We start from the raw sequence: 17975 nt of genomic DNA, 5'->3' as shown, positions 1-17975 counted from the left end.
TTGGTGATGGGAAACCCGCGGGGATTACAATCAAGATGGAAAAAAAAAATGTACAAAATGATGTAAAAATAAACTTTTGTAATAAAAAAAGAAAAAAAAGTTAAAAAATATACCTTTTTGGATGAAACAGACATTATCCTTTTTTTAAAAAATGAATTGTTAACATTAATAGGATTAAAAATAAAAACTATAGATACATACACATAATGAAAAATCTTCTAAATTTAATAAGCAAATAATTATATTCAGAGCTTTGGCGGACACTCAGTCGTTTAGAAAATAGGTGCTTTTGTTCTAAGAATATAGTTTTACAGTATCATAGTGAATGTTATTTAATGTCCCTAGCCTAGTTGTTTTTGGCTGCAATTATCTTGTACTAAGAGTGAATAGTCTTTAATTTAGTGAGATGACATAGGTGAAGTGCAGTAGAAATGTGAAACCTTAATAGCAATAGGAACAAAGTTACTGACTTTCAAGTTCATCATAAGACCCAGCTCAATTCATTATACAAAGCAGCTTCTAAGATGTAGATTAAAACCAAAGAACAAAGAACCTAAAGATGCTGGCTGGAGAAAACACACAAAAAAGTAAATTTGCATTTAGAATATAATATTCTTTCAATGATAGAAATGTCAAATAGGGTCTCACCACCCCCAAAATAGGGCAAGTTAATTTAACAAAAATGCAGTGTTGGCTTAAAAGAAGAAATTAAGGGTATGCCAGAAATCTGGTGAATGTTGTATTTAAATATATATTGTGGGAGAGGTGGAGATGTCCACTAGACCTATCAGTGTTTAGCATAAGATTCATTGGGTCTTAATTCTGCAAGATAAAATGGAAGTTGTCATCAGCCACCACCACTTCCCTTTGAAATCCTTTAAAGATGCTAAATTTTTGTAAATGGGAGTTGTGCTGGACCTGCATATTAAACATTTGTTGCAAATATATGTTAGATTTTTCTGAAAACATTTTATTTTCACCTGGTTCATTTGTCTCCTGCAGTGTTTTTGCTTTTATTCAGTTGTGTAATAATTTATATAAAGAGTACTATTGATAACCTCACTCATTTCACTTATTGTAGATTCATAATAGAGATTTTGCTTTATTTCTTTGATTCACAAGAGCACAGATAATGTACATTTTTTTAGTACTTTTTAAAGCACCTTTTTTTAAATTTAAAGATATGCATACAAGAACTAGGTACAGGCCCGGGGTGTAGGTGGTGAGAGAATTGACTAGAGACAGAGAAATTGACTGGGGAGCAGAACGGGCAGATCAACTGAAATATACTGCTGAGAGGAACATTGGGTGAGAAAGGAAAGGTTTGCTGTGCCATGTGGATCAGCTCCTTGGCTGGGGATCGAACTTGTGCTGCAGTAGCTGCAGATAACTTCATAATGCTGTGCTTTAACCTCTTGTGCTACCAGGGAGACCCTAAAGCACCTTTATAATGGCAAACATGGGAAGATGGTATTTCTTTTTTTAACAAAAGTATCTTAGAGAAAGCACACCAGGTGAAAGGCTAGATTTTCATTACCACTTTCTTCCCTGCCTTCTTTACTATAGCTTTAGAGGAACCTGGGAACTAGAATAATGTATTCCTTTTACAACTTCTCAGTCTGACTGGCACATGGTGTACATTCAGTTCTTCGCTCCTATACTAAATTTCAGTATGCCTGTTTGTGCGATTAAGGGGGGAATTAATTGGGCCTGGTGGACATTCTGTGGAATTCTAGAACAAGTGTATTGGCAACTTTGAGTTTTGTATTTAACAGCTGCCTGTGTTTTTATTTCATCTTTAACTTAAAAATGAGATACACCAATGACTTGGAAACATTTTTTCCTATGTAGCCAATAGCATTTTATAGTTTGTTTTTAAATACCTGGGCCCTAATTGAAGAAAACTTCTTTATTGAGAGACATTAAAATTATTTAGGTCACAGAAGAAATTCATTCCATTTGCCAATTAGTTTTTCCAAGCATATTAAAAATGAAATCATTCTACAATTAACATTACTAATTATGAGTAAAACTCAAAAATTCATCTAACTTGATGAGGTTATATATTTTTTTAACATATTTAAAGGGATCTTGGAGGGTTTTTTTCCTGTATTATTTGAGACAGGAATGTTTGTTTCAGAGTCACCCTGAAGATTACATTCTTCCTTTTCAGCAACAAACTGACATAATAACACTATTCTAATTTTGAACAGTTCAATTTTCTCTCCTAACACAGGATAATTCTGTAGTTATTTCTGTTCATGGAGGAAAAAATTGGGGTGGTGGTGGAGGGAATATTGAGATAGAAATAATTTTTAATTCTTTATTGTCCAGCTTCTATAGAGACTGCACTTCCTGCTCTTATTGTTCCCATCTTGGAGCCCTGTGGTAATTCGGAGTGTCTACACATTTTTGTAGATTTGCATTCTGGAATGTTCCAATTGATGCTTTATGGACTTGGTAAGTTGCTAAATCATTGTGCAACTTAGTCACTAATTCTGAGGAAAAATATTTTTGACAGAGGCAAAATAGAAATTTTCTGCCATTAGGTATGGGAGGGATGGTGTAAGTATGTAGAAGGTAGGTATGGGAGTAGTAATTTTGCCTGATGTCTGTCCCTTAGCATCCTATTTTAACTCTACTTTGAATTTTGAATTTTACTGTACCACAAATTCAGTTTTCCAATGTGAAATGCATTCAAGTTATTTTTCTCATATTAAAAGTAATAATGTTGATGGCTTATGTTATTTATGTTAACAGTGATAGCTGGGTAACATGGAAAGGATTATAAAGGAGTCTAATGTCATTTGTAGCTGAAGAACATGCTTATGACAGTATATATATCTAAGATAGCTTAGGTATATAGTACCCTGGAGGAAAGGGTGTTTTTCTGATTTAAGCATAGTAAAATTAAAGTTTGATTTCTAATATAGTGTGTTATTAAGTTGGTGTCTTGAAATGAAATACTAGCAATTAGTGCTTTTGTATTACTAATAGAACTATGTTCTTGACTATATTAGCACATATATGTACTTGAAATGAATATTAAGCAAGATTGATTTAAAAACATTTTCTGACTATGACTTATAAAAATAGATTTTTCTATGGGCTGGTCATAAAATACTGCCCTCATTCTTTTGAAGAACATCACTTTTATGATGTCTGTGATAGGTTATACGTTATTAACATAGCTTTTAACTGTTTACTAACTGTAACAGGGCAGTGTTTGTTTTTCAAAACTTTTAAAACTGTTTTTGATGATCAATACAGTACATACTCATCTTAAAAACCTAAATATATGTAAAAGTGAAAGAAGCACACAAACAAAAAGCTGCCACTTGGCAATCATTGTTAATTTAGGGGATGTATGTTTGTCTTAGTGTGCTTGGGCTGCCATAACACACTACAGTTTGGGTGGTTTAAACAACAGAAATTAATTTTCTCATAACTCTGGAGACTGAAAGTCTGATATCAGATTACTATGATCAAGTTATGGTCAAGAGGACCCTATTCCTAGCTTAAACATAGCTAGGAAGGTGGCTTTTTTTTTTTTTTTTTTTTTTTAAGATGATGGCCTTTCCACTGTTGTGTCAAGTGGCAGGAAGAGAGAAAAAAAGCTCTGTCTATAAGGGGGAAATCCCATCGTGAAAGACACTAACATCATCTAAACCTAATTGTCTACCAAAGTCCCTACCTCTAACTAAGTATCACATTAGGGGTTAGAGCTTCAACATAGAATTTGGAGAGATACAATCCAGCTCTTAGCAATATGCCTTTCTAATTTTTTTGTATGCTTTTTTTCCTTGAAATTATATCTTGCTTTTTGCTCAATGTTCTATTAACATTTTCTAGTTTTATTAAAAATTCAAAGTGACAGGTAGCAAGTCAATTTCTTTTTTCTTGTAGCATGTCAATTTTAAGAGAACAACTCTTGGCTTATGCCAGAGACCATTGTATTTAATAATTGAATCATACTGTGAGTTTTAAATACACATTTAGAAATGTTACCTAGACTGAGTTTTGTCATTCAATAGATAAAGAATTAATTAATATGTGTTAATTAATATGTATGTATACATATTAATTAATTCATATAATTAATTCATTTGTAACTTTTTCTTCCTACTAGTGTATGTTTGTATTAATTTTCTTAACCGTGGTTCTCCCTAAATGTTTGAGAGAAAACAAATTAATACTTAATGATATGTTTAGTTTTGCTTTGATTTAGTTTTGATTCAAAAACAACACTTTTTTCCTAAAACAATAATTTTTACTTGTGTCTTGTGCTACTAGGTAATTTTCTGTCTTGTATAAGCTATTAATTAATAAACTGTCTTACTCTATAGATCAAACCACGCTAGATGACATGGAGAAATCTGTGAATGATGACATGAAACGGATTATTCCTTGGATTCAACAACTTAAGTAAGCTTATTTATTTAGATCAAGACTAAAAGTGGAAACAAGATATATTTCCCTCACCATTACTCTTTATCAGTCACTGTCCTTAATGTTTATGACATGAAACTTGAGCACCTTGTGGTCCCAAGAGAATGTAAATTTTCTCATAATAGATCCAAGATGGCAGTGCTTTGTATCAAATTCCCCTAGAGAACAAATGCAGAAGCACTTAATTTGCATCCCATGATACATTTTCTCCTGCTCAATCACTCAACAGAGAACATAGTATTCTCTCCAATAGTCTTGTTCTTATCCAGAATAACCTTCATGCTGTGAACCTGCTGGCTGACACTTAGAGAATAGTCCTTTCTGTCTTCTGATAATGTCATTTAATTTGTCTTAAAGTCCTTTGAGTGTTTTATACTGCTAAATTAAATAAAATTGAAAATGCAGGTAGAGATAATTTTCTAAGGTTTCATTACTACATGATATACAAAGATACCACTTTATGGCAACTTTAACAAAGTGTTCTTTAAAATTAATACAAAAGAGGCCCTCCATGGTGGCACAGTGGGTTAGGACACAGCACTGCAAGCTAGCTGAAGCTACTTCAGTACGAGTTTGATCCCTGCCCTGGAGGTGACCCACATGGCACAGCAGACCTCTCCTGTCTTGCCCACTGTTCCCCTCAGCAGTGTATTTTGTCGATCTGCCTGTTCTGCTCCCCACTCTGTCTCTGACGAATCCTCTCACTGCCCCTGCACCTCTGGCCTGTACCCCAGTTTTATATGCATAAATAAATAAATTTTTAAAAATTATTACAAAAGAATTTAAGAAATTATAATAAATTTCAGAGATCAGAAGTGAAAAATGGGAGATTGCAGGCTGGGAAACCAAAATAAATGAATGAATGAACTATTGAATGAGTGATTGACCAATGAATGATTGCTCATTCAGTGTGATCTGTTGCTTTTGTGATTTTCTAGCCTACCTAGTCTTAGCAGCTTTGCTTTGTATTTGAAGACTTCATTATAATCAAGGAATTTTTATTTTTCACTAAAAGGAATTTTTTTTAATGCCAACAGATAGATAACATGTGAACAGCTGATATTGTTTAAATGAATCATGTTAGAGCCGTATTGTATAATAATGGACCTCTGGACAGAAGGCTTCTAGACTGCAGGCTTCAGAGACACAGAGGGCGTGCCCACTCTTCCTTCTATCAGCCTATAACCTGGCCTGTGCTTAGCAAAAGCACTGCAAGAACAGATGCCTGTCTAGTCCCATTGTAGGGGAAAAGGCATGCTGCCAGGCATATCATATACATAGACTTCTTGACAAGTGGCTTCTAGACCTTGGGCTTCTGAGGGCACACCCACGTCTCCCTCCTCTGGAGCATCTGGACCTGTGTTCAGAGTGTGTAGTCATAAACCACAGGGAACAGAGGCTGTGAGAAAAGGGATTCCTGGTTCAGGATGAGAGGTAGGCCTGGTACCCACCTCACCTTTCAAGTGTGCTCTCTTGGGCTTCCCCTGAAGCTATCAGTTTGCTAATGCGGGGCTGGAGAGTAAAGGATTCCAGGGAAGAAGATCTAATACAGCAAAATGAGCAGGCAAAAAACAAAAACAAAATACCACAATAAGAGACCTCAAGGAAACATGTCACCACAAGAAGGGAACACCTCTCCTGATCCAGCCACAAAGATAAACTGAAAGCAATCATAGAAAAGGCAGCCAATGTAGGGGTGAAATGAATGACTTTAGAAATACAATTAGTGAACAGAAATTAGAAATTGAAGATTTAGGCCCTCCCTGGTAATGTAACAGGTTAAAGTGAGGCACTATGAAACTACTAGTGCTACTGCAACACGAGTTTGATTCCTGGCCAGGGACATGACCCACATGGCGTGGCAGACCTCTCCTGACCCATCCATTGCTCCCCTCAGCATCATATTTCAGTGGATCTGTCTGTTCTTTTCCCTACTCTGTCTCTGGTGAATCCTACCCCCTGCACCTCTGACCTGTACCCTACTTCTGTATGCATAAATAAATCTTTTTTTTTAATTGAAAATTTAAACAAGAAAATAGAATATGTGCAGGATGCAAAATGATCAATAGAGGAGATAGAAATTTCTGCAGAAATCTGTGGAAGCAGACTAGATCAAATGGAGCACTGATTAGTGATTTAGACGATCATAATACACAGAGAAACCAAAGGGAAGAAGAATGAAATAAAAGGGAGAAAAATGTGAAGAAACAATCATATTTTTATTAGAGTGAATAGATATAACATTACATCTCAGTAAATACGTCAAAACAAACATAAGGAAAAAGAAAATTCAAAATCTACATGCCTTTTTCATTGAAAGTGTACATATCAATAATACAGAAAATCGCTTTTATGCTCAAATTTTCCCCCACAAAGTCAAAATGAAATAAAAAACCAAGACTAAAATAGCAATCCAATTTGCACTTTGAAATGAGTGTCTTTCATGTCAGTAGAATTTTTAAGGTGACAAACGATCTTGTTTCTTGTAACTTAGCTGAGTTGGATTAATGATGCTAGTTGCAGGAGATAATGTAGAGCTTTACGGTTTCTGGTTTTTTTTTCCCCTGTGGTGCCAGGAGCAACGATCTCCAGCTGTCAAAATAGCAAAAAATTGTGCTTCCAAGATCTCTTGATGTTGATTCTGCATGCAGAACAATTGAGCTGCCCTGCGTGTGCCACTCATGACAGAAGCCCTTTGTTCTATTTTTTTTTAATGACGCATTATCAATATACTAGTCTCACAATGGTATATTGATGGACTTAGAAGGTGCTATTTGAAAGCAGTTTTACAGCAAGTTTAGGATATCCATTTTTGACTTTTACAAAATGAAGCAAATAATGGTGTGTTTTCAAATTTTATTGTGATTCTTTCATCAATAACCGGTTGTAACGATCGATCCTGTGAAAATGCAGTTAGATTTGTTTTTCAGTGAAAAAATGGTTTCTAGATTTTATTATCTCATGGCAAAAAGTTTGCGAACCAGTTATTTTATTCCTTTTCACATATTATAGGGTATCCTAGCTTGAAGGGTAAACAATTGATTGAAAGGAAGTGAGCAAAGTAGTACTACAGTAAAGGCATTGAGTGATGTCTGGACTAAATTAAAAGGAGGGGAAGAAGGTATTTAATATTTACTGGCACCTGCTAGGTACATGTATCTCATTTTATAAGCAATGTTGAGATTAGTTTGTGCCATCTTGTAAACCAGCCACAAATACTAGTTAATTCTGCCATAGAACTAACCAAAACCATTCACATTGCAGTTTAAACTTCTTAAACCATATAGAAGTAAAAGTTCAACACAGAGCTGGAGAAATGGTTGATCATGATAGTTGTGTGTTCCTTTTTGTTCAGTTAAATTTCAAATTAATTGACTTTTTAGTATGTACACCAAGTAGCACACATTTCATCCAAAAAGCCAAAGATTTTATAACATAAATATCTCTTTTAAATTAAGGTTTTGGCTTGGACAACAGCGTTGTAAACAATCTATTAAACATCTCCCTACAATAAGCACTGAAACATTGCAGCTGTCCAATTATTCAACCCATCCTATTGGAAACCTTTCGAAGAATAAACTGTTCATTAAGCTTACCCGTCTTCCACAATACTACATTGTAAGTATGCGAAGGGGTGATATGGGTGATTGAGCTCAGTAATTCTCTTAATATCTTGAATGATTTATTATTTAATTTGCAAGTATATTGCATTGGATATTTGACTTCTGTATAATCATTCTCAACCCAGGAGATAGGGATGGCAGGGAGAAGGAAGTGATGGTCTAAGAAATTTAATGAGCAGGCAGAGGTGGGGAATTTTGCTTAGAAGAAGAAAAATGAGAGCAACTACTGTGAAGGTTTTGGTATCTGGTAGACCTGTTTGGTTCTAATTAAGTGTTGGCTTGCATAATGCTACCTTTTAAATGTGGGCTGGCTGAAGTAACTGCTTTTCACCTTTAACTGGTTGGAGGAATGTGTCTATTGATTGTATGTACCTTTCAGTGAACAGTAACATTTTTTACTCCCTTTCACTCTGTGTTTTCCTGTTAATTTTTTTGAGGTCTTTGAATTTGTTAAAAATTGCAAAGACTCACCTTTAATAGAACTCCTTCTCTGTAGAAATTTTTGTGTATACCAAATAGATACTTTTGGCTAAGAATTTAAAGTATTTAAATAATTTAATTCAGGGTTGTTAACTGATGGTAATAGGAGTGAATTCTTCTAGGGTTTGGAGCTGTACTTTTAAAAGGTAATTATCTTTAAAAAGTACTCTGTATAGCTTGACTTAAGTTAGGGTTACCCATGTTAGACTAATATGTTTGTCATTGATGTGAATATCACTTTTTTCCAAATTTTAAAATTCCAGATGTGGAACTAGATTTAGAAGGATTATTGCTTTAGTTCTCAGAACTGCCTGGCCTACAGGTAAAATGATGTGCAGATTGTATGTATTAATAAATCCCATAAGCTCACAATGATCTCAGCTATATACAAAATGACTGTGATTTAATATTTTCTGACCTTATTTAGTATCCCAAAAAGTTGGGCTTTAGTTTCAGTGTGTAGTGATTTATTATAAAGCAATCATTTGTTTCACATAGTTTAGGCCAAAGCTGAATGTACATTACTCTTCATCTTCCGTATTTCTCACTTAGAAATGTTGTGTTCATTGATGAGGAAGGAGCTACCACCAAGGGCTCTAAGACCATTGGCCAGGCTTGCGTGATTGATCTCCCTTTAAATGTCTGTCATTTTATTTTGTCAGTTTTATTAAGATATCATTTGCACAATAAAAATTCAGACTTTTTAGTGTATGAGTTTTGATAGATGCTTACAGTTTATAATCTCCATATCAGTCAAAAAAGGATAGATTTATTACCCCTCAGAATTCCCTGATGCTGCCCTTTATAGTCAAACTCTCCCCCTACTCTCACCTAGTGACCTGACTTATTTTATGTCTCATTTTGCCTTTCAGTGTCGTTTATCTTTCAGTCAGCATAATACCATTGGCATTCATCCATGTCACGTATATAACAGTTCATTCCTTTTATTGTTGAGGAATAGTCTATGGAATGGATGTATCATGGTTTGTTTAACTAGTCATTTTTAAAGGACCTCTGGGTGGTTAAAGGACCTCTGGGTGGTTTCCAGCTTGAGGGCAATTAGAAATAAAGCTGCAATGAGCTTTTGCATGTAGGTTATTTGGTCAATTTAACTTTAATTTCTTTGGATAAATAAGAGTAGGGTTGCTGGGTCATGTTAAATATATATGTAACTTTCTAAGGTGTTTTTCAGAGTGACTGAGCCATTTTGTATTCCTGCTAGCAGTAAATAAATGTACTAGTTGTTCTGCATTCTTCCTAGCATTTGCCACTGTGATTTCTTTTTATTAATTTTAGCCATTCTGATGTATAGTGAGTGGTATCTCGTTATTGCCCTAATGATGCTGCCCCAATGTCTGATAATGTTATGTATCTCTTCATTTGCTTATTTGCCATCTGTATATCTTGTTTGGTGAAATGTCCGTTTTACTTTTAAATCTTCCAATTCCTCAGGTTCATCAGTGTGATGCTTAGATGTTGGCCAAACAATTTCCTGAAGAGAATGTGTGGGAAGGAGTAAGGTGACAGGGAGAAGAGAGCCAGGTATAGAGACAGGAAAGTGGGGTGTTGGTCAAGAGCCTTGTCTAAAGCCATTTATTTTCTCACTAAAGTATTTAAGGAACTTTTCTTAATTATTAGGTAGACCTTGAAACTAGTAAGTTGGTATGGTGGTATGAGCAAGGTCTGTGGAGTTAAACTTACAAGATCAAAGCCTAATTCTATCACTTCTTCGTTTGGTCACCTTGGGCAAGTAACCAAACTTTTTTTTTCTTCAGTTTTCTCATCAGAAAATGGAGACACTAATCTCTACTTGACAGAGTTTTTGAGAGGATTAAATGTGTTAACATGTGTGGAATACTTAAGACAGTGCACGGCACATAGTAAGCTCTCTGTCAGTGTTAATTATTGCTGATGTTGTTACCCTTATCCTCACAGTAACCATATGTTTCAGTTGAAAAAACCAGGGCTTAATTTTATATGCATTTAAATTTGAGCAAGAGTTGTCACTTTATCTGCCTAAATAGTGACCTTTTAAAAAAAATTCTAATTGGTATACCTTATTCATTTCCTTTCCAGTTTTACTGAGAAACAATTGGTATATGTCTCTATACAAGTGTAAGGCATAGAGCATGATGGTTTCATTTGCATATATTGTGAAATGATTACCACAGTAGATTCAACTAAAATCCATCTTCTCATACAGATATCATTAAAAAATTTTTTTAAATTTTCTCCTGATGAAAACTGTTGTTTCAGTATTTAACTCTCCCTTGTACCATATAACAGTGTCAGCTATAGCTATTGTGTAGTTCAGCACAGCCCAAGTACATTGTTATTGTTGGAAGCTTGTAAATCTTGACCTTTCAGGAATTTTTAATGGTTAAGGGAAAAAGCAAGGTGATTTAAAATAGACATTCTAGAAAATCTAGCAAATCTACTGGATGTCAGCATAAATGTTTTTTTTATCTGATAAGCTAATGTATGAATATTAAGAACACCTGGTGCTGATAGTATAAATGTTCCATTTGCTATAGTGATGGTTACATTTAATTTTATTGTTGTTTAGTCTGATATATTTTTTGGAAAACCAATTATGTATTTACTGGGAGTGGCTTTTTTGGACACCATGATTGCTTTGTCCTTCGCTTAAAAGACATCTGATTAGTTTTATAATTCTAAACCCTACTTGATAGCAGGAGATAAACATCCAACACTTAATATTTCTCATTTTTGTTTGGGTCTTTTTAGGTTGTGGAAATGTTGGAGGTTCCCAATAAACCCACACAGCTGTCATACAAGTACTACTTCCTGTCTGTGAATGCTACAGATCGTGAAGACAGTCCCGTGGTGGCGCTCCAGCTGCAGCAGTTTAAGGAAAATATCCAGGACTTGGTTTTTCGTACAAAAACTGGGAAACAACCTAGAACCGGTACCAAGCGCAAGGTATGATCACATGTGGAGATGAGCACAGAATATGGGTGTATTAGTTTGATTGTGTTCTTGAACAGTTTTTAATATGAAAGCAAACTAGATACTGTTGCGAAAGTCTGGGTTGAGTATGAGACTTAGTTAACAATTATCTACCTTTTCTTGAAAATGCTTCAGTTTTAGTTAATTATACACTATTTTCCACAGGTAGATCTGTTAAATACATACTATTAACTAGTGAATTTCTGGTGTTCAGTTAGTATTTGTTCAATAAATATTTAAATGACATTTGTTTTGGGTAACCCTGAGTTTTGTTTTAATGATTTAACTGCCTTTACTAATTCCATCATCTGTTTGTTTTTGTTTTTATTTTTCCCACTGTGTTCTTTAAATTCTAGTTGTCTGATGATCCATGTCCAGTAGAATCCAAGAAAACCAAACGATCAGGAGAAACGTGTGCCTTCAATAAAGTTTTAGCTCACTTTGTCGCTATGTGTGATACAAATATGCCATTTGTAGGACTTCGGTTAGAGGTAATTTGGGGGAACAATTCTTCTAAATGAAAGAATGATATTTTAAATGCCTTGCTAAAGCTCCATGTATTCCAGAAAACCAGAATGGTTGTGATCTTGTTCATTTGAGGAGGGAGATTGAAACCATACCTTGTCATGGTGTACATGTAAAACATGACTAGTTATTTTTGCTTTTTGGTTCCAAATTACGAGTTTTCTGTCTGTTCTTTATGAAAATGAAAAATAAATTCCTCCCGTTACTTAATGTCTTACTTGCATACCTCTTAGTTAGGAAGTTATTTGACTCTCTTAAAGATGGTTAATTCAAGTTGTGAATCCATTCATAGTACTTACACAGCAATAAAAATTGGACTCAGGCCAAAAAGAACATTAAACTAAAGTTTGTTTTTGTTGCATGGATATAGGCAGAATTAGTGTCTTTAAAGAAAACACAACTGTGCTATCCAGCATGATCCACAGATACAAAAGTACAGGGAGGTGACAGAATCAGTAACTATGTTTTCAACAAGGACTTTGGCCAAGAATCAGCAACCCTTAAAAGAGATACACTAAAACCTTCATTCCCTCTAGAAGAAAGTTTTACTTTTTGTGAGATTCTTTTATTGTGAATGAAGAAGCAATCTAGAAATGTGGAAGTGAATTATTTATGTTAAACTAAGGATGATGACCTTGGGAAGATGTGTTTTTTTTTTTTTTTTTTTAAATTTATTTATTTGTGCATACAGAACTGGGGTACAGGCCAGAGGCTCAGGGGCGGCGAGAGGCTTCACCAGAGACAGAGTGGGGAGCAGAAAAGGCAGATCTATGAAGTACACTGCTGAGGGGAGCAGCGGGCGGGTCAGGAGAGGTCTGCCATGCCATGTGGTCACCTCCGGGGCAGGTGGGAATCGAACTCATGCGGAAGCGGCTTTAGATTCTCAGTGCTGTGCTTTAACCCGCTGCGCCACCAGGGAGGGCCGGGAAGATGTGTTTTTATATGCATTCTGATATCTGTAGCAGAGATCAACCAATTTTTCTGTAAAGGACCAGAGAAAATACTTTAGGTCATAGAGTCTCTTCAATTAGCATTTATTCAGAATTGCCATTATAGTGTGAACCAGCCATAGCTGATAATGAAAAGAGCATAGCTATCACCTACTAAAACTTTATTTACAAAAATAGGTTGTGGGCTGGATTTAGCCCATGTGGTGTGCCAACTCCTGCTTTACAGGGCTTCAGGATCTGAAGGCAGGGGATAAGGTGTGAAATTGTGCAAAATGGCAGTAATCCAGAGAAATCCAAGCCACAAACGGGCACCTAAAATACCTAAAATAGCCTCAGTGTTCCAGCTTAGAACTCTTTGAGTTTGATAAATGTCCTCTTGTGCAGATGTTGGCCGTCCATAACTCCTAAACTTTACCCAGCGTCCTTGCCCCATCTACGTGGCTGTTTTCTTTCACTTTCTCATTGTGCCATATGGATTGTTTACGTGATGTCATGTAGCTACTCCCTTTGCAGTGTGGAGGGGTGCTGCGTGGTGACCAGGAGTAATGTCATGCGTTTGCCTTATTTCTCCCTGCCTGCTCTCTCTTCCCTTACCTACAGGCTAAAATCACAAAAAGTGTGTCTGTAGTGTCCACCTAGACTAACACCTGTAGACTCTGTCCCCCTTCTCTTACAAACTTAGGACATATAAGACATTCTGTATTCAGTCAAGCTCTTAACAACTTAGCTACTTTTCTCAGTGAAAAAGACATGTTAAAGAGAAAAGCAGACACATTTTCTGCGTACTACAATTTATACTCAGTGTGAGTAACTAAATCTAGTCTTAGCAGGGATGTTTGTATTTCTGGGCCATAGAATAGATGCACCATTTTGAGCCTTCCCCATGCTTTGCTTCTTTTTCCGTTGTCACCCCCTACTGCCTGTTTGATCAGCATTGCTGTTCTAAATCTGCCCTTCCCAGACCCAAAGAGTAGGGCTCAGCAAATACTTAGAGGGCTGTTTTTATTTATTTATTTATTTTTTATTTTACAAAAGTTTATTTTTACATCATTTACTTAGGGCTGTTTTAAATCCTTTCTGGAACAAGGGTAAACCAAAGATTTCAGTTTCCAGTCATAGAAGACCTGGGACTATCTCCTGAAGGCATCTCTTTATTTTATTAGATGTCTTTCTGGCATACTTAAGTAGCTTGTAGTTCCACTGATAGGATCTCAGGTACTACCCTTACATTCATCTTTCTTTTTGTAAATTATACTACTTTTTATTGAGGTAACATTGGTTTATAAAATTGTAAATTATTTAGAGGAATAGGTCTTCAAGAGTATTTTACCACACCATACTTACCATCAAAGCACCCATAATCTCCACCATAGCCATTTGGGCTTCCTTCCACTTTTGCTTCCCCACCTCTCACACTCCCCCTCTGATTGCCTCACTTCTATAGTCAGATTTCTAGGGTGTCTTTTGGTTTAACTTTGCCTTTACCTTTCATTTCTTTGTATTCCACACATGAGAATAAAGGCAGTAATACTTAGACGAGATAGTTTCCTTGAGAAATTGGTGATCTGATATAACTACTTTTTCTTTCCAGTTGTCCAATCTGGAGATTCCACATCAAGGAGTACAAATGGAAGGTGATGGCTTCAGCCATGCCATCCGCTTACTGAAGTAAGTCCCTATGGCGTGTGTTCCTTGACGCTAATATTGCAACCACACTACCAGAGCTGTTCCTTCCCTTCCCTGAGATAGCATAACCATCCAGAGGAGGATTGTCTTTCATCTGCCAAGTCGGGATCTAGCATCACTCGGTATTTTAGGATGTTTCTCTGTGTTTCTTTTGTTCATTCAGCAGATGTTTACTGTTTACAACTATGTTTCAGGCTTGAATTCTAATAGGGCCTTTCACGGTGCTGTGGGTTAACAGCAGGGACATCTTGGACTAGTCCAGAAGCCAGGAAAGGTTATTCTTGAGAAAGCCCAACTTGTACTTGGAGTGCAAGTGAGTATTAGCCAGAAGAAACAGGGCGCTAGAGCCGAGGGTAGTCCTAACTACAACAGATAGCCACTGATGTGAAGCCTTGGAAGCAAGAGAACACAGCAGGTGGGTCAGGAGAGGTCTGCCGCACCATGTGGGTCACCTCCTTGGCTGGGACCAACTCATGCTGCAGTGGCTTCAGACAGCTTCACAGTACTGTGCTTTAACCTGTTGTGCCACCAGGGATGGCCCAAAATTTGGTATCTCTTAAGTTATACTTTTCATGTTTAGCAAGAGTTTTAATTTTAAAATAGCTTCTTTTTAGCATTTTTATGAAATTTCATTCCTGTTTTTTTCTGGAACTTGAGAATCATAATACTCCCGCTTCTTGTTTTGTAGTTGCATTTTTCAATAACTTGGTAAGTGTTTATTATAATTAACTGTAATAAACTGTTTCCTTTTTTAAAACTTAAAAAAGAAAATATGTAGAAATGACTACAGCTATGTCCGGTAAAAAAGTATATAGAAATGGTAAAGCTGTATTTGGTGCATGCTGTCCATTATAGTGGGGGACTATAAAAGTGAAGGAGGAAAAGGAAAACAACAGATGCCTGTGGTTTTATTAAATTAAAATCCTCCATAAAACTGCTTAGTTTGTAATTGCTCTGATGCATTTAATCTTGAGGAAATAGTCTTTTAAATTTTTAGTCCTATATAAATTAGTACTAAATATGACTCATACTAAGTATGAGTCGATACTTCAAAGCTTTAAAATTGAACATTTTTTTCTCTTCTTTGCTGAAAAAATTTTCCGCTCTCGTTCAGCTATTTCTTTGAAAATTTGTTGAGCAGGTCTCCTTGATCTGTTTAAAGTATCATGGTAAACACCTTAGATTGCTGTAGCTCCTGGACCTGTTGCCTTGTGCAGATTCCAGAGAAACATGATCTGCCACGCAGCTGATAACATGTCCCACGCAACATGCTGTGCTGCCTCGTTTTAAGTTCTTGACCAAATGCCCCACTCTCTGAGCTAACATTAAAGAAGTGGGCAGTGGTGTTGACCTCCGCAAACCCACAAGGTCTTTTCCATCTTGTCCATTGTGCCTCTTTGGCTCCATCTCTTAGCAAACAGCACATTAGATACAGCTCTTTCTGCAAGTTGTGATGCAGTTTATATTCAGTTATGTGTCTCAGTCCTTCTGTATATTCGTGTGCACTCTCTTCACTTTCCTTGGAGGCACAACTGTGCTCCTTTTACTAGCACTTTTCAGTGATCTCTCCACTTTGCACCACAGGAGACATCGTGTGGTCACTGAGATTTGTAAAACCGCTCAGAATGAAACCGACACACAGCACATGACTGCCAAAGAGGAGCAGTGCTGACACACATCTGCTCAACAGACCAGAGCATCATTCCTTAATTTACTCAATACTCAGAATTATAGGAGAAAAATTGGCCAGGTACATCTGTGGAGATGGGAAAACTTTTTTGAAATGGTAGTTTTCAGATAAGGCTAATCCGTTGTTCCGAAGTGTCTAAGTTAATTTTTGGTGAGTAGAACACCAAATTTTGAGTTCATAACAATCTTGTCAGGTTTTCTTTAAGGGAACCAGTTTTTACCCTTCCCCCTTAGAGGATTAAAGGTATAATTGTAGTTCATTCTTTCTGTTACATTGATAGCCATAAAACCTAGAAAATATTTTACAGGTTCTTTGAAGTGGAGCCAATTATATCTGTATCACAGATAAAGAAGGCGAGATAGAGTGCATTTTCAGGACTGTGAAATCTATGCAGATAGATTTCATGAAACACCCATTTTATGTGAAAGGAAGATATCGTTACTGAATTTATGTTTTCAAAAATCAAGATTTAGGAATTGATTAGAGTTGGCTGCCTTATAATTCCTATAGGTTACACTTATGTTTTGGGTAAAAGCAGAAGTCTGTGAAGTTGAAAAGCATATAAGCAATGTGTGCAATTTCTACAATAACTACTCCAAGTAACACTGGAAAAAGTCTTTCTGGTAATAACGTAGTATGAAAGATTAACTTTTGAGAAATCTAACCTGTACATTTAGGAGGCACTCTGGTGAAACCTTTCATTAATTGGGACAATTTCAGTATTACACTAATTCTACTGTTAGGCAACTATGTAACATTATTCACCTCAACAATTTTATTTTTACCATCTGCAGTTTTTTATTCTAGGCCAGTGGCTCTCAACTCCAGAGCAGTGTTTGCCCTCTAGGGGACAGTTAGCAATGTTTGGAGATCTATTCAGTTATTATTAACTAAGGAGTGGTAGTTGCTACTGGCATCTGATAGGTAGAGACCAGAGGTGCACAGAACAACCCCCCACAAAAAAAAAAATTAACCCAGCCCAAACTATCAATACTGCTAAGTGTGAAAATTCCTGTTCTGGGTGTTACATTCTGAATAGGAACACTGAAACAAGATTCTGTATTTCCAGTTATATTTATTGTTTTTTGTTTTAGATATTAATAATTGTACCAAGTCTTAGAATTAACCCACCTTCTCTGAGCTGATAATGTGTAATTAAATGCTATATTATCTCATTATTTCTCCTGTTGCTGAACTAATTCATTAATAGCTAAAATATATCACCTCTTAATGTGCTGTGACAAATAAGATAGTGCATAGAACTACAATAAGAAAATGGATAGGTGGATATTTTAAGAAAAGTTAATACATTCCGTTTAGGCACATGATAGATCTAAATAATAGTGTGTATGTAATTGAGTTAATCCAATAATCTTCCATTATGATGATTGTTACTTCTACACAAGAGGAGGGAAAGGGGGATAATGAGCCAGAACCTTGTCATGGCGGTCAATGTTCAAGACTTGGATTTATTGCAGACAGGAACTAATTAATGTTTGTAAGTAAATACCTGCTATATGAATGAATACCTGTACTTCATATGTGTTTTGTCATATTAAAAATCAGCAACCTTTAAGATAATTATCTATTTCCATTTTATAG

General features: G+C 35.9%; 1 protein-coding gene across 1 annotated transcript in view; it reads left to right on the top strand.

Annotated features, from left to right (window-relative positions):
- MED14 (mediator complex subunit 14) overlaps positions 1–17975 on the top strand; it is a 58872-nt gene that overhangs the window by 19479 nt on the left and 21418 nt on the right. The window contains exons 11-16 of the mRNA XM_004689952.2: positions 2335–2460; positions 4347–4425; positions 7908–8067; positions 11301–11495; positions 11879–12013; positions 14589–14665. Coding sequence (XP_004690009.1) covers positions 2335–2460; positions 4347–4425; positions 7908–8067; positions 11301–11495; positions 11879–12013; positions 14589–14665 — 772 coding nt within the window. The remainder of the gene's footprint in view (positions 1–2334; positions 2461–4346; positions 4426–7907; positions 8068–11300; positions 11496–11878; positions 12014–14588; positions 14666–17975) is intronic.

The sequence above is a fragment of the Condylura cristata genome, unplaced genomic scaffold (assembly GCF_000260355.1).
Source record: "Condylura cristata isolate star-nosed mole 26May11 unplaced genomic scaffold, ConCri1.0 scaffold00027, whole genome shotgun sequence".
NCBI classification, from domain to species: Eukaryota; Metazoa; Chordata; class Mammalia; order Eulipotyphla; family Talpidae; genus Condylura; species Condylura cristata.
The sequence above is the reverse complement of the archived record's forward strand: the minus strand, read 5'-3'. Positions and strand labels throughout refer to the sequence as shown.